This window comes from Canis lupus, chromosome 38 (genome assembly GCF_003254725.2).
Source record: "Canis lupus dingo isolate Sandy chromosome 38, ASM325472v2, whole genome shotgun sequence".
Taxonomy (NCBI): Eukaryota; Metazoa; Chordata; class Mammalia; order Carnivora; family Canidae; genus Canis; species Canis lupus.
In genome coordinates, this window is record NC_064280.1 from 21111462 (window position 1) to 21129402 (window position 17941).

Below are 17941 nucleotides of genomic sequence, written 5' to 3' on the forward strand. Positions count from 1 at the left end.
TAAAAAGATAAAAAAAAAAAAAGGTGGGGGGAGAAAGAGAGAAGGAAAGAGAAAGGAAAGAAAGGAAGGAAGAAAGAGAAAAAAGTCGGAGGAACAGGTGCCACACAGACTAGGCACACACAGCAGGTTTTCCACCCGCACCTGGAGAGGGAAGCACCAGACCGAGCCCAGGCTGGCCACACCAGGGGGGACACTGTCCCCTTGAGGGGCCCTGCCCGAGGGGCCGGTGCCGCCCGTCTCGCCGCCTTTTGGGTGCAACAGCCGCCTCCCTGCACATGCACCTGACAGTCTACGAAGCCTTCACGCCGCATCTCCTCTAACCTGCACCAAGCAGCAACGAGGCCACAGGGCAGACGCCCCTCACTTTACAAGGGGGAGCCTACGGTCCAGAGATGTGAGCTTGCCCCAAGTCCCAGCCACGAAACAGGAAACACCCCGTGGGCTCGAGCCCAGAAACAGCTCAGGGGGGGGAGCATTCCAGCAAAGGACAGTGGTAGGGCTGCTCAAGGCTTCCCCACAGTCACATCCGCGGCTGGGATGGAGAGATGGGATGGGGCTCCCACGACCACCGCGACGTCTGCCACGGGTCAGGCACGGCCGTGGACCAGACGCCCGTCCCCGCCGGTGGCTCCCACAGGGCTGACACGGCACCTGTTCTACTGAAGGAGAACGAGCAGCTGAGAAAGTCCCCCCTTGGCTCTTAGGAGGAGGACCACAGGCCGAGCCCCTGGGGAGACAAGGACACGGCGGCCAAGGTGGAGACGGGGAGAGAGGCAGGAGCCAGGCCGAGTCCCGAGGACACAGACCCAGGCCCCGCAGAGCGGCGGGTGCTTCCCAGACCCAGGGGAAGGCAGGACCGCCCCATGGCCGGAGGCGCCCAGCAGACTCCAGCCTCCAGCCCACAGGCAACAAACCATCACCAAATGTTGTCAAGCAGGACCATTCCCTCAGCCTGGCCTTTAGCTGGAGGAGGACGGGCAGGGCACGAGGATGCCGAGGTCTACTGCAACGGTCCGTGCGGTGAAGGCCGCAGTCCTCCTCCCCAGGTCGGGGTTCACGGGAGACACACGTTTGAGAAACCTCTCAGAGGCACAAGTGGCAAAGATGAGCAGCGTGGGGACAGACACAGAAGGGTCTAAGGGGGTCCTAAGGTCTCTGGCTTCCATTCCTGCAGGGCTAAGACGCCTGCCCTGAGACAAGCCAACGTGAGGAGAAACGAGACTTGGGACAGAGTTCGCAGCAAAGAGACGAGACCGTGGAAAGGATGGGTTCCGTTCTTGCACATAGTGAACGCAAGGCGCCTTTGGCACGTCCAGGTGGGGGGTGTCGCACAGGATATATGTGTGACATATATAGGTCATATAGGTCTCAAGCTCTAAAAGGAAGTTTATAAAAATCAAATGATGGCCTTATTTACATCTAGCACTGGCCGCGTCTGGCAGTGTTCCCAGACCGGAGCAAGGCACAATCAGGGACACAGATGACGCTGCCCGGCCTGACATTTGGTAACGCAGGGCCTGGCAGCAGGTCGTCGGAGGACGTCTGAGCCAGGGGTAGGCAGGCGGCAGGCCCGTCCTGGTTCTGGCAAGACAACTGTACCCGGGTCAAGCTCTGGAGGGAGCCCCAGATGTCCCCCTTATCAGCCCTGTGACTCAGGGCGAGTGGCTGAGCCTCTCCAGGCCTCGGCTTCCTCATCTGTACAACGGGCTCACGATCCTGCCCAAGCCACACAAGAGTCGTGGGGAGGACCGAGGACTCGTGAAGCCCTCTGCCGGAGCCGGTCGCCGCGACACAGCGCAGTCTGTGTTCAAATTTGGTTATTACTGATAAGGACAAGAGTAAGATCATTAGTGTGAGTGAGTCATTTCCCCTTTGAGGACCCTTATCTGCAAAGCGGGGATAATCTTGCCTTTTATGGGGTTCCCGGAAACTAACATTAGGGACAGCGGACACGAGTGTGGACTTAACCATGAAGTGCTCGTAAGAAATGGATCGGACCTTTCAGCGGGGGTCAGAGAGGCGCTGGCCCCTCGGCTGTGCATCCCTGTCCTGGAGTCCGCGGCTCGGGATTCAGAGGAAACGGCCACGCACTACAGCCTGCGGGACGTGCCGAGCGCAAGACACCACAGGACAGCGTGCTACACAATCAGAACGGATCTGATATACGTTACGGTACGGATGGTCCTTGAAAGCATCCGACTTAGCGAAATACATCAGGGAAGGGCAAACATTGTGGGAGATTCCAGGAAGAACCTGGAATAGGCAAAATCGAAGAGACAGGAGGCAGGACAGCGGTCACCAGGGGCGAGAAGAGGCGATTAACATTCAACGGGTACAGAGCTCGGGCTGGGGACAAGGAAGAGGTTTGGGACACAGACAGTGCTGATGGACACGGAGCCTCGGGCACGTATCTAAGGCCACGGAGCTGTACACTTACAAAGGGTTAAACTGAGGAGTATTTATCACGAATATCTAAAAAATCCACAGAAGTCCTCAAAACAAGGAGCGGCTGCTCGGTTACCAACGGCAGGAACGTGAACAAATGGTGTAGCAGCAATGACGGGGTCCTTGCCATCCTCCTGGCGCGACAGAGAAACCCTGCGGCCTCGGGCATTAAGTGGGTCGTGCACGAACCTGTGCGCTGGGCTGGGCAGTATTCAAATGCTCCCGCGGAAACAACCACATGATTTCTTTTTTTTTTTTTTTTTTTAACCACATGATTTCTTACTCCCGAGCAGAAACGGCTATAAAGACAGCTTCCTCACACCAGTGAGAATGGGGAAAATTAACAAGGCAGGAAACCACACATGTTGGAGAGGATGTGGAGCAAGGGGAACCCTCTGCACTGTTGGTGGGAAGGTGAACTGGTGCAGCCACTCTGGAAAACTGTGGAGGTTCCTCAGAGTTAAAAATAGATCTGCCCTATGACCCAGCAATTGCCCTGCTGGGGATTTACCCCAAAGATACAGATGCAGTGAAACGCCAGGACACCTGCACCCCGATGTTTCTAGCAGCAATGTCCACAACAGCCAAACTGTGGAAGGAGCCTCGGTGTCCATCGAAAGATGAATGGATAAAGAAGCTGTGGTCTATGTACACAATGGAATATTCCTCAGCCATCAGAAACGACAAATACCCACCATTTGCTTCGACGTGGATGGAACTGGAGGGTATTATGCTGAGTGAATAAGTCAATCAGAGAAGGACAAACATTATATGGTCTCATTCATTTGGGGAATGTAAAAAATAGTGAAAAAGGAATACAGGGGAAAGGAGAAAAAAAGGAGTGGGAAATATCAGAAAGGGAGACAGAACATGAGAGACTCCTAACTCTGGGAAACGAACTAGGGGTGCTGGAAGGGGAGGAGGGCGGGCGTGGGGGTGACTGGGTGACGGGCACTGAGGGGGGCACTTGACGGGATGAGCACTGGGTGTTATTCTGTATGTTGGCAAATTGAACACCAATAAAAAATAAATTTATATTAAAAAAGAGCTTCTTGAAAAGCAAAAGGGGGTACGCCTGGGGGGCTCAGTGGTTGAGCATCTGCCTTCAGCTCAGGGTGCGATCCTGGAGTCCCAGGATCGAGTCCTACACCGGGCTCCCTGCATGGAGCCTGCTTCTCCCTCTGCGTCTCTCTCTCTCTCTGAATCGCTCATGAATAAATAAAATCTTTAAAAAATAAATAAATAAAAGCAAAAGGGGGTTTGGCTTTGGAAAGAACTGAATCTTCCCAAGTACTCTGTGGATGGATTACGCATGTAGTAGTTCTGCCCCCGTGTTACACTCGTTCCCAGATGATTGCTCGCCTTAGGAACAGAACCAGAGCTTCTCGTGCAGAGTGACTTTTCAGCCCAGTACAGATGCAGGGGAAAGATAAATGCATTTTCTCATGTGTGGTCAGGCATTCAGTAGGTAGCTCATAAGCGAACCAGATTCTCTGAGGTGTGATCGACCATCCCCATGTGGGACTCTGGAGTCTCCAGACACCCTGACCTTCTTGCCCCAGGGCCTTTGCATGTGCTGTTCCCTCTGTCCGGATATCTTCCTCCAGAAAGTCCCACGGTCCTCCCTCCCCCTTCCATATTCACATCTATAGAAATCCAAAGGTCACCATAACCCAGATGATTTTTCCAACAATCCATACAAAATAACACCCACCCCCGACCTCCTGACACTATCTATCCTGTTTCCTGCTTGTCTTCCTGCAGAGAATTCACACATGATACAGTAGAGTTAACTGTCTCCTCCTCTCTCTCCAATCCCAACCTCCAGAATATAAGCTCCAGGCAGACAAGGACTTTGTTTTGTAGTCTGCTGTATCCCCAGAGCCCAAGAGAACACCGGCTCATAAAAGGAGTCAGTACATTTTTTTCTTTTTTCCAAATGAGTACAGGAAAAAAAAAAAAAATCAGGTTCTGCTCTCAGCACGCCATTCCTCATATTGATGAGAATGTCTTGCCCCAGTTCCTCTAAGAAAGCAATGATTTGTTTTTCCTTCAGCTGAGAAGACAGCTATAACCTCCCCATCACACGCCGCTCAAGCCACATCAAGTGTTTTTCTGAAGTTCAATAGTCTGGCCCCCCCTTTAAAGAAAAGAAAAAAAAACACATTTTTGCAAACACACAGTGTTTGAATGAATACGTGGTATGTGACGTATCCATACTATGGAATATTAATTGGTTATAAAAAGAAATGAAGAGCGGATACATGCCACAACATACACGAACCTTGCAAATAGGATGCTAAATGAAAGAAACCAGGCATAAAAAGGCCACGTATCGTATGAAGCCATTGGGATGAAACGTCCAGAAAAGACAAACCCATAAAGACAAAATAGAGTAAGTGGTTGCCTAGGGCTGGGGACCTCGGGGCAGAGACTGAGAAGTGCTGGCTGAGGGGCGTCATTTCCTTTTGGGGTGATGAAAATGCTCTAAAATCAACTGTGCTCACGGCTGCCCAGCACTAGGAATAGACTAAACACCGATGAATTCAATACCTGGAACAGGTGGACTGTAGGGTATGTGAACCACAGGCCGATAAAGCAGCGGCCAGAACGAGGACTGACAAACCAGGTCCGTCACAACCTCATTTCACAGGTATGGTGGGAACGAGATACAAAGTACTCGTGCATCCGGGTCTGATACGAATGTCTAAACTAGACACAAATTATGTGCCCAATAAATTCAGACTAAAGCCATTCATGATATGGTTTCACTCAGACGGGGAATAGAGGAAATAGCGGCAGGGATTATAAGATTATAAGAGAAAGCAGGGGAACCGAGTGGGGAAAACCAGAGAGGGAGACAAACCATGAGAGACTGGGAAACAAGGAAAGGTAGTGGAAGGGGAGGTGGGTGGGTGGGGGGACGGGTGACTGGGTGACGGGCACTGAGGGGGGCACACGATGGGATGAGCACTGGGTGTTATACTACATGTTGGCAAATTGAATTTAAATCTAAAAAAATTTTTTTTTAATTTTAAGAATAAAAATAAATAAAACTTCACAAAAGATTTTGTTATTTCACAGAGATCCTATCACCAGCCACGTCACCCAGGTTCTTTTGAGTCTGGCATAGGGCAGCTCAGGGGTGACGCTCAGCACGTCGACAACCGGGGTGGCACGGGTGCCAGCGGATGAGGTTAGGTGACAGGACCTAACCAGAACAAGCACCCGTCAGAAGCTCAGATGCGCCCCAGGGCGCACGTGTGCGCAGAGCCCTGCCGTGGTCCCACGCCCCACACGCCAAGCCCATTTTCTGCAACCCCCGTCTGTTCAAAGTGCCGCAAGGCCTCCGTCCCTAACCAGGCACAGCACGGTGGTGCGTCCCTCCGCTCCAGGGAGCCCATCGCAGACGCGTTCTGAACGTCTCCCTCGCTCTACGGCGCGGGGACGACCTGGTGCCAACAGCAGCAGACGACACACCCGCGACCATACATTAGTTCCCGGCACTGGGGCAGAGGGTGGCCCCCCACAGGCCGCGACAGGCTTATGGGACTTCACTAGGATCAAATGAAAACACCAAATTTTAAAATTCTTCCAGAGGACTCTCAGGCCCCGGAGGACACACCCACCAGTTCCAGGAGGGCCACGGAACCGCTTCTGAGAAGCCCTCGGCTACGGACGAAGGAAAAAAGTACCTGAGGATGAGGTTTTCCAAAGCGAGCCTTGACAGGGTGCCTATGTTTGCACGGTCTTCTGACCCCACTGTCCCCGCCTGATACTGGTTAGAAAGGAGGGGAAGGGGGCTCCTGGGTGGCACAGTCGGTTGAGGGCTTGACTCTTGATTTCAGCTCAAGCCGTGTTCTCAGGGTCGTGGGATCGAGCCCTGTGATGCCGGGCTCTGCACACTCGGGCAGGAGTCTGCTCGGGATTCTCGCTCTCGCTCTCTCCCTGCCCCTCCCTGACCTCTCTCAAATAAATTAATCTTTGAAAAAAAAAAAAAAAAAGGGGGGAAGAAACTATTATTGACAGAGCACAATCCACATGCAAAGGGCTTTGCTCAACGCTTTATATGCACATTTATAACTGTAAGACACATCTGCCAAGACGACATCCCAATTTTACTGATGATTTAACAAAGGCCGACGGGGTGAGAAACTTGTCCCGTCGTTCAGGCAGCAAACAGGACAGGATCTGAGCAGATGGTGTCTGGGCCCCGCACCAGAGCACCTCAGTAACAGGGTGGAACCTTTCCGAACCCGGCTCCAAGCCTAACACTCCGATCCCCCTTGTGGTCGGCGGAATGGGGACATCCCCACCCCAAATCCTGGGAATGTGTCACACGGCCAAAGGGGGCTACCCCGGATCGCCAGGGAAGGGCAGGAAGGAGAGGCCTGGGGAACGACAAGGGTCCTGATGCGGGGAAGGCAGGAAGGTCAGAGCAGAGGCCAGAGGGCCGGGACTGCTGGCTCCGGAGACGGAAGCGGGTCGCAGGCGCAGGCAGTCAGGCGGCCTCCAGAAGCTGGAAGAGCAAGGGCACGGATTCTCTCCTGGGACCGTAAGAGGGAAAGCAGTCCTGCCAACTCCTGGACTTAAGGCCCAGTTCAAATTTTTGACGTCTGGAACGGGAAGACAAGAAGCTCACGTTGCTTTAAGCCCTTAATCTGTAGTAATTGGTTACAGGGGCCACAGGGCGTTAAAGGGCCGAGCTAGAGTAGAGAGAGACAGAGAGAGAGAGAGAGAGAGAGAGAAATGGGGGTGGGCCTGTGTTACCACCAAAGCTGTTCTGAGGCCAACATGCCCACTGTGAACTTGAGAAGGAAAACAATGACCCAAAAAAAAAAAAAAAAAAAAAAACAGAAGATGCTGCGGGAACCACTCAGGAGAGGGGGACACACAGGGGGGCCACTGGGACTGCCGAGGCCGCCAGGCTCTGGGGAAGGAGACCCGGCAGGGACAGGAGGCCCTGGCCAGGGCTGACGCGGCCCCAGACCACCCACCAGCCCACCCAGCACCTGGGTGTCCTCCCAAGGCGGCATCTGGGCCATTTTATGTTGGCAGTTTTTTCCTCCCTTGGGAACAAGTTCTGGAAGAGTCGTCACCACCACCAGGGAGCTGTGGGAGGGGGCAGGCCTTGGCCACTTCCTGGTCACCAGCCCCGTGTTCAAGGCCACGGGCCCACGCCACACCTGGGTGGCCACATTGGGGAAATCAAGGCACCACTAGACAGGAAATTGTGAGCCTGTACCAGACCCCGCAAAAGCTATTTGCTGCGCAGCCAAAAGCCCATCCGGGCCACAGCCCGACAAGCCACCACAGGGGACCAGCCAGCTCGGAGCGCTTCAGGACGTAGGAGGCACACACGGCTTCAGGTCCAGGCTGCACCAGCAGCTGTGGGGCCGCATCGCATTTCTCCCGCAGGGATCTCTGGCCTGGTCTTCTCACACCCAGAAATGCAGTCTTCAGCTGCAAGGACAGCTGTCTGTCCCCTTTCCAGCACCAAAGGTGCAGCAAGATGCCTCTCCCGTCCGTCAACGGAGGCTCCCCTTCTAGAAGCTACAACAGGTTCTAAAGGTGAGGGAGTAACAGGACAGCAGGTGCCACGCTCAAGCCCAGAGTCCAGAGCATTCCTCCCTCCCGGCTCCCCCGGCCCACACCTCCCGGGCCTTCACTGCTTTCTGCTCACACGGTTATCACCGAAGACTAATACTTTCAGTCACTCAATAAGTCTACCGAGCACAGGCTGTCACGCTGACAGTCTGCAAAGCCACTCAAGTGCTGCAAAGACAGGGGTGAGGTGCCCAGGAACGCGGGAAGGGACAAAATAACGGGGGGGGGGGGGGGGGGGGGGGGGGGAGGTCCGGCCTCCCCAAGGAAGTGATGTTTGCGCTGAAAACTGCAAGAAGACACCGGCCCTTAAAAGGACTCACATGAAGCAGCGTAGGGTCTCTCGGGGCATTTATCTGCATTCGCAAAATGCTTTGAAACCCAAAAGGTGGTATAAAAGTGATACAGAGGAATATGAATAGCCCTTCGTGGCTTAGAGAGTCTCTTTCCACGCATTATCCCAGATTTGACAATAGCACCAGGGAGATGCAAGAAGTATCATCCTCTCCCTTTTATAAACGAGGAAGATTAACCATTACACCTTCCATCAAGGAGAAGATGCCAAGCCCGGCCCTCGTCACTCCTCATCCTCATCGAGGGCTCTGACAGCGCAGCGCTGCTTTCCGAGGAGGCTAACAAGCGCAGGGGCAGGGACTGGCCATAATGTTGGGAGCACGAGACGTGCAAATTACGGCAAATACCATCTGCGTGCTCAACGCCCCTCCGCACACAGCAGGCTGGCGGAGCCAAGCCAGCGGGCTGGTTCCACCCTTCCCCTTCCGCCAGAAACCTTCAAGCCAGCAGCCCAGGTTCGAACCAGGCCAACCCCAGGCTCGCACAGAACTTCTCTTCCTTAGGCTGCACAGCTGGGGGCGGGTGGGCCACGGCCGCTCCTCTCTCCTCCCCTTCTTCTGGCTGGCACCCTCTCAGACACTGGGATCGTGAGCAGACGACAAGCAGGACAAACATCTGTTGCTTCTGGGGAGTAGAAACTTGCCTCTTGCCCGGGTTGTTACGGGGATCAGAGGAGAACACGCTAAGCCCAACGCGCAGCAGCTGTCAGACTGGGGAACGGATGCGCTCCCGGATCAGCAGGCCTGCTCGGTCGACCTGGGCTCTACCTGCTTCTCCTTTCTTGTAGGCAATAAACAAGGCAGGTGGGGTTGGGAGAACAGGCCTCTGAGATGTCCACGTCCTCATCCCTGGAACCTGTGACGTTACCTTATGTGGCAAAAAGGACTTTGCAGATGTGATTAAGAATCACGACATGGGGGCACCTGGGTGGCTCAGTGGTCGAGCATATGCCTTCGGCTCAGGGCATGATCCCAGGTCCCGGGATCAAGTCCCACGTCGGGCTCCCTGCATGGAGCTCCCTCTGCCTGTGTCTCTGCCTCTCTGTGTCTCTCATGAATAAAAATAAATATAAATAAAAATAAAATCTTTAAAAAAAAAAAAAGGAATCACAACATGCGGGACACCTGGGTGGCTCAGTCGGTGAAGCATCTGCCTTTGGCACAGATCGTGATCTCAGCTCCACATCGGGTGCCCTGCTCAGTGAGGGGCCTGACTCTCCCTCTCCTTCCCCGCCGCCCCCGTCCCACACACACACATGCTAGCTCTAAAATAAATTTAAAAATTTTTTTTAAAAATCTCAAGATGGGAAGATTATCCTGGACAATGCAGGTGGGCCCAGTGTCAGCACAAGGGCCCCTTTAAGAGGGAGGCAGGAGGATCAGAGGCGGAGGAGGGGGTGTGGAAATGGAAGCAGAGCTCAGGGAGGAGGCCCCGGTGGCAGGAGCACCTCGGATGGACGTGGACGGCCTCTGCAAGCCGGAAAAGGCAACGAACAGATTCTCTCCTAGAGCCTCCAGGAGTAAGAGCCCCGTAGGATGCATCTCAAGGACCGTAAGCTAACAAACCTGTGTTGTTTTAAACCAGTAAGTTTACGGTGATTTTTTTCAGCAACAATAAAACAGAACAGGAGAGAGACTGAAGCTTCAGATGGACCAAGGAGGGAACCGACCCGGGTCAGTGTGTACACAAGTGGACCAGCCTCGGGGGGAAAGAGGCCCATCCTGAATGAGGAAACAACAGGCAGTGAGGTGAGAGACCCCAAAACCTCTGCTGCCCGTGACTCGGAAGGACTCCAGAGCTCCCCCAGAATTCATCCTAACTCCCCAACAACGGAAATTCCCAGAAGCTGTCTGAAGAAAACAAAAAAGCAAAAACTGGGCAGTGACTTTCCACGGGCCTCGCTCTGCAGCAGGGGAAGGTGCCGGGCACCCAAAGATCCGGGTCCCCCTCCTGTGTGACCTGGGGCCTCGCTGCCCCCCTCTGAAAAATCCAACAAACTGACTGACGAACAGTAATCACAGTCCCCTTCAAACAACGGATGGCGTGCAAGGATTCCGCGTGCTCACAGTACGGAACAGACTGGATTTAAACAACTCTACTCTACCAGGAAAACCATTAAAGCTGCAAAAAGTTACTCAGTAAAAACTCCTGGAGTACATAGCGATGGTCAGGCATGAAGTCAAGCACTTGTGGCCCGGAAGCAGCGGTGATGTGACCTGCTCCCTCGAGGCTGCAAGTCCTCCCTGAGCCACGACATCCTCATCTCGGGGGGTCACCCGGCTGCAGCATCTACCAGCCACGGACTCCATCTCAGGAGCCCACAAGGCCTTCCTGTCGCCCCAAATTGGGCTAGATCTCCAGTTACACGCTTCCTAGCTTCTTGCTCCTCGCCTAACAACTCACACGATTACTCCTGGGCTGGTCTCGTCAGCACCCAACGGAATATTCAGGTAGTAACAAAGCATACGGTGCTCCAGGAATATCTGCAGCCTGGAGGAACGAACGGATGCACATACATGATGCTGGTGGACGTGAGCCCAGGGGTCCCGTCCTCCTCCAGTGCCCCACCTACCTACGTCTCAAACAGGAGAACCAGAACACACAGGGTGATCACATACACGTGAAAGCATTTTTACGTTGTAAATGGAGGAGTTAGAAGTTAACAGCAGTGACAGTCACAGAGCAAAAGGAAGCCCTGAACACCCTTCCCCAGCCAAGTAGGGCTGGCTCTCCCGCTCCTCACTTCTTCCTCCACCACCTGCCAGGTCTCAGGGGTTCATGTGCGTGGTCTGCACAGTCAACCCTAGCACCAGGAGCCTGACCTAGGGCTGTATGCCCAGGCAGAGGGACGCCAGGTGAGTGGCTCTCCTTGGGGAGCAGCAGAGAAGCAGAAGGTGAAAGGCCACTTTCAGGAGAGGTCTTCTAAGAAGTCCCGAGGAGTCATCCACTTGGGTGTCACCTCGCATCAAGGACACTGTAACACTGAAGTCACGACCATCCACAACCCCAAACCCAGTCCTCAGAAGTCCAGTAGAAGGAACCCCCACTGCCAGGCGTGGCGTTCAGTCAGGGAGCCCCTGTGACAGCACACGGCCTGGCAATCCACCGTGAATGCATGCTCTGCTTCCCGAGACCCACTCCCCCAGAGACCCCCCAGGGCTTTATGGTGCCCACTCTAACAGATCCTTTCCAGAAAAGGAAAGCCCATCTATTTAAAGGTTAAAGGTCCAGCACCAAGAAGGTACACGTTACTTTAAAAAAAAAAAAAAAAAATCGTGAAACCCTTGTGTGTCATTGGTGAAGATTTGAAATGGTGCGACCATTATGGAAGACAATACAAAATACTAAAAATAGAATTGCCATATGATTCAGCAATCTGCCATCTGGGTATAGATCCCAAAGAATTCAAAGCAGGGATCTCAAAGAAATTTTGCACATCCACGTTCATTGCAGCACTACTCACAATAAGCGAAAAGGGAGAAGAAACCCAAGTGTCGTCCATCAACAGATGAATGGATAAAGAAAATGTGTTAATTCTCTATATTCAACTGAATACTACAGAGTCCTACAGAGGAAGGAAACCCTGTCTCATGCCGCAGCATAGACGACCCTCAAAGATATTATGCTAAATGAATTAAGCCAGTCACCAAATGACAAATACAGTAGGATTCCATTTGGAGGTATCTAAGCAGCCACCATCATAGAAACAGAGTATAAAGGTGGTTGCCAAGGGCGGAAAAAGGGAAGGAGAACTGGTGTTTTCATACGGAGTTCGTTTTGCAAGTTAAAGAAGTTTTAGAAAGACCCGCGGCACGATGTGATCTCTACTGAACCATACGTTTAAAAATGGTCACATTTGATGTTCTGTTTTTTAAACATTATTTAGAACATCTTGAGGGTGGCGCCTGGGCGGCTCTGTCAGTTAAGTGGCTCAGGTCCTGATCCCGGGGTCCTCGGATCGAGCCTCCCCATCAGGCTCCTTACTTAGCAGGGTGTCTGCCTCTCCCTCTCTCTCTGCAGCTCCCCCCCGACTGTGTGCTCGCTTTCTTCTGTCGGATAAATATTTTTTAAAAAATAAAAAATAAAACATCTTGAAAGCACGTTACAAAAGAAAAAAAAAAGGTGCCCGAAACAGGTAACATGAAGCTTCAGAGAAAACCTATATGGCAAGAGAACAAATGAGAAATAGGGAAAAGAGGATGAATAAGGGTCAGATCAACAAAGTCCAGAAATACGGTGCAGAGTCGACCGCACAGTTTGTGGAACTGAGCCAGGAAGAGGGGCCCGTACACCTGCTTCGGGCCCAGCCCTGAGGATGTCTGTCCCCCCTCCCCGGGCCCCCCCTTCCCCAGCCAGTCGCTTCTCTCAGAGGGCCTGCCTCTGTGGGACAGAGACGGTCTGCACTACTCCCTCCCCTGTCCCGAGCAGGGAGAGATGGGGAGACAGGCACGTAGAGGGCTTGGCAAGGCCCCCCGACGCAGGCCAACATGATCCTGATCACGACGGCTTCTCCGAGGGCTCATGCTCTGCGCTGGCCAAGCCGGGAGGCCTGTGTCTTCAAACCTGCAAGAGCATCCGGCCCCCCCAACCCCAAAGGGTCCTGCCCAGCATTGGCCTGGCACCATTCTGCATCAAAAGAAAGTCAGGAACAGTCCTTTACACAGAAATCCCTCAGTTGCCTCAGTTCTTGACGGCTGTAATTACAGCCACAACAGCTTCTCAAAGGGAGGGAAGCAAAGAAAACACAGCCTGGACCGAGCAGCGAACTGGGGGCTCCGGGGTAAAACACCCCCTGCTCATGCTGTGCTTGTCGCACGGCGCCAGGTGAACCCAGTGGCCACCCGGCCAGGCCCAGCAGCTTGGTGGCCAATTTATTCCCCCCTCGGATTTAATGAGCTGCTTGCCCTTGAAGCGCTGGAAGGAGGTCGGGAGGGGAGCTCCTGGCACATGGCCGAACAGGGGACAGGGGAAGAGGAGACAGGGCCGCTCCCGCTGCCGGCACATGGACAGTCCTACCAGACGCCCCGAACCTCCACAGCTCCAAGGTGATGTCTTCCCCACAGGGACCCTCTATTCCTTCTACACGGTGGTGTTTCTGCTGTGGACTCCCCCCCCCCGCCCGCCCCAGGAAGTTCCACGTCCCAACCCCTTGCTTCACCAAGTGGGTGCATCACCCAAATTAGCGTCCTAGAGTCGGGTCACGGAGGGGACAGCATCATCCTGGGCGCGAGTGCCAGCTCCACCTACCGACAGCAACTTGACCGAGAACCACTTATCGACCCAACCCCAAACTGTTTCCTCACCTACAAGATGTGATAATATCCTCGCCTCATCTAGAGTAGGTGCAAGTAACAGGTAATACGCTGTTTCTACACTAAAAGGCCAAATGAAGCACCTGACACACAGCAAGGGCTGAACAGTGACTATTACTACTGACAGCTAATTTTTTTTTTAAGATTTTATTTATTTATTCATGAAGACACACAGACACAGGCAGAGGGAGAAGCAGGCTCCCTGTGGGGACTTGTTTAGCCCAAGGAGGGACTCGATCCCAGGACCCCGGGGTCACGCCCTGGGCTGAAGGCAGATGTTCAACCGCTGAGCCACCCAGGTGCCCCCTCCTTTTCCCTTTTAAAGCTAAACCTGGGTTCTAGCAACAGCGGGACTCATTTGTTTTTCCCTTGAAATGATGGAAGTCTAAGGCCCCCTGAGAAATGCACAGTTTTCCAAGACAAATGGGAGAGAGCTGAACTCCATGATTTTTTTATTTTAATTCAAGTTGCCGACATATAGTATAGCACCCAGGGCTCATCGCATCATGTGCCCTCCTTAATGCCCATCACCCAGTTACTCCACCCCCTGCCTCCCCTTCTGCAACCCTTTGTTTCCTAGAGTTAAGAGTCTCTTCTGGTTTGTCTTCCTCTTTGATTTTTCCCCCCTCAACTTCCCCTCCTTCCCTTGTGATCCCTTGCACTGTATCTTATATTCCACATGAGTGAGACCACATGATAATTATCTTTCTTCAATTGTCTTATTTTACTCAGTATAATACCCTCCAGTTCTGTCCACGTCGATGTGAATGGTAGGTATTCATCCTTTCTGGTGTCTGAGTAATATGCCATCTGACAGCTAACATTGAGGTACAACTCTAATTATGATAAAGGTATTAATGACAACTTATTCCCTGTGTCTTAGTCAAATATGAAGAAAAGAGGGACATTTTTGGTGAAACCCCAAGACAGGCCAGCCCTGGATGCAGTCCTTACCGCCGCAATAGTGTCAACCGTAGGGAGAGCAGTAGGCCATCGCCGCACAGAGAAGCCCACCAACCTCCCCCCCCCCCAGCCAAGGCCACTGGGCTTTCTATCTGAGCAGGAAGGCAAAGGAAAAAAAATGGGGGAGGGGGGATCTGGGAATATGCTGCATGGCAAGCCTGAAGCCACAGGGGTGAAGAATCGCACATGGTCTCTCTAGATCAAGTGCAGAACTACACTCAGGCCACATGCCCACCACTTCTTAGACCCTGGGACTCCTGTTGACCCCTCTCTGAGCTTCAGTTTCATCTAAAAAAAAAAAAATGAGGGTAACAGGACCCCCACTCCACAGCCTGCTGTGAACACTGAACGAACCCATATGAAAGTGCTTCGAAGCAACTCACTCCCATGTCCGTGAAAAACAGCATTGTTGTTTTTTAATAGCTTCAACAAATTCAACTTAATAAAAAACGCTGAATGACTGGGAGGATCAAGGCAGTGAAAAAGTTACCTAAAAAAAAAAAAAAAAAAAATTTTTTTTTTTTTTTTTTTTTTTTTTTTTTAAACAGGCTCCATACCCAGCATGGAGCCTAACACAGGGCTTGAACTCATGGACCCGGAGATCAAGACCTGAGCTGAGATCAAGTGTCAAATGCCTGACAACTGAGTCACCCAGGTGCCCCAAAAGCTAGTGAACTGCTCAGAGAAACAGGAGCAAGCATACTAATTTTCTTCCCTAAACTACCATCACTGAACTGAGGTTTCTGTGGAAAGGGTGATTTGGCTAAAAGGAAAATGGGCAAAAAGCCAACTGAAGCTCCCAACATCTGCTATAGGTTTTCCATTTAGGTAGTAGATTCTTCTGGAGACAAAGAGCCCAGATTGGCCTGCATCAGGATGACCCATCCGGCCACCTCCAGCACTCATTCTCTCTAAAAAGTCCTACAATTCCATTCGACCAATCCCAAACCTACCTTTGAAATGTACCACTTTAAAGTAGCTTCTATTTCAGGGCAGAGCACGTGGACAAATTCCTTCACTGTGATCAGAAGACAACTTAATTCTTGTTCGGCCTCTGCTCTGCGTACCAGAGTCATAAAGCCACAGGCTGGAACGTTTAACCAGACTCTGCTAGAAGATCCCCAAAATGCCAGAAGAGAACGGACACACTTTCAGAGCCTAAAGCAACTGACCATGGAAATTTTGCTGAAACCCCACATTTGTTCTTGAAGATTCAAGTTAATCTTCTTGTAATACCACAATAAATTGCTTTACTTTTCAATGTTTTGAGCCAATTAATGTTATCAAACGTTTCCCCTAAAATCTGCATTAAAAAGATACTTCACCATTCTCGCTCACTCCCCAGCAGACCCTACACGTTCTCAAGGTCCGTGCATCTCAGTTTCAGAAGCCACGGGCCAGGAGAGGGGGCCAGAATGGTACCCCCTCCAGCCATCGCATCCATTCTCACCCTCACCTTTAATCAAGATCCACCACCCAACTCAGAACGGCTTCCCTGGAGAGTAGAGGGAGACAGGTCTGGGGTTCGCAAAGGGTGCAGCCCCCTTGGTACCCCCCAGGACTATCCTGGGGCTGACAGCTAAGATGCTGCAGTTCAGAGTCCACACAGCCCCATCCCCAGCCACTCACCCGGATCCGGCGCATGGCAGCCACGATCTCCACTCTGCTGTTGGGCCTCGGCACGTCCAGGCTTCCGACGTACTGCAGGGAAGAAGCAAAGCACTCGTTGAGAAGAGGGATGCCAAGGGCCCCGGGCCACAGAATGTTAGCAGAAGGACTTCCAGTTACGCTCCCTATTTAGCTGAAGAGGAAAGAGCCAAAGGAGTGCCTCGTTCAGGGAGGACTTCTACCCTTATAAAGAGCAGTTAATACAAGAAACCTATTCCATCCTGCTCTTGATCAGAAATGCAGCAGAGGATGCTGTTCAACCAGCCAGGCTCCTGAATCCGAAAGACCTGGGTGTGGCAATCTCCCAACACTGTCTTTGGGACGAGGTATTTTGCCTTCGTCTCCACTGTAAAATGGGATTTTGGTCAAGATAAAATGAGAAAAGGTATAAATCTCTTCCACAAATATGCTTGGTTTATATTAAAGCATTCCTCTCTCCCTCCTCCCCCAAAAAGGGAATATACGCCTTTTTTCTTTTTTCCAATTAATGGCATTTCAAGGAGTTAGCCCTGGATGTTATAGAGACTTCATACACTTGACTAAGTCCTAATTGGATGAAAGGAACATACTAATTATGTTTTATTTAAAAATTTAATCTTCTTGGGGCAGCCCGGGTGGCTCAGCAGTTTAGCACCGCCTTCAGCCCAGGGTGTGATCCTGGAGTCCTCGGATCGAGTCCCACGTCAGGTTCCCTGCATGGAGCCTGCTTCTCCTTCTGCCTGTGTCTCTGCCTCTCTCTCTCTGTGGGTCTCTCATGAATAAATAAAATCTTTAAAAAATTTAATCTTCTACAAAAAAAAAAATGTTGAATGAGAGACTCCTAAGTCTAGGAAACGAACAAGGGATAGTGGAAGGGAAGGTAGGCAGGGGGATGGGTTGACTGGGTGACAGGCCCTGAGGGGGGCATTCACAGGATGAGCACTGGGTGTTATACTAGATGTTGGCAAATCGAACTCCAATAAAAAAATATACAAAAAATAAAATAAGATAAAATAAAATAAAAAATAAATAAAATAAAAAATAAAATAAAATAATAAAATAAAATAATTTTAAAAATGTTGAATCTCCTAAAGCTTTTGAGTTGTTTTTAAAACCAATGACATTCAGGTTAATGTTTAATATACGGATACTTCCTCACAGAACACTATTCAAATAATGCAGAAACACACAGAGCCAAGAGAATAAAGTCCTCCCCCCAGAGCTTGACATATGTCTTTTCGTGTGCTGATGGACACATATTTATAGACACAAGGAATTTATTTTACGTAAAAAAGGGTTCACTCTCTTCACATTGTCCTGCATGTTAGGGTTTTGTTTTCGTTTTGTTTTTTTTGGGCTTTTTGTTTTTTTTTTTTTTTTTTTTTTAACTCTAAATACAACTTGGGCATCTTTCTCTGCCAATGCATACAAGCCTGCATGTCACCTGTGACAGCTCCCCTGCTGATGGACACCTACCTTATTGGCAGTGTTAACACTCCTGCTTCTACTACCCTCATCTACACACCTCTGAGCTCATCCAAGGAGCTCTGCAGGCTGGATTTCTACAAGCAGGATTGCTAGATCAAAAATACAGAAACAGGGGATCCCTGGGGGGC

At 51.5% G+C, this 17941-nt stretch overlaps 1 protein-coding gene across 1 annotated transcript in view; it reads right to left on the bottom strand.

The window, feature by feature from the left end:
* Nucleotides 1-17941, bottom strand: part of LOC112643047 (nitric oxide synthase 1 adaptor protein) — a 275681-nt gene that overhangs the window by 183349 nt on the left and 74391 nt on the right. The window contains 1 exon segment of the mRNA XM_049106837.1: nt 16308-16379. Within this exon segment, the coding sequence (XP_048962794.1) occupies nt 16308-16379 (72 nt within the window).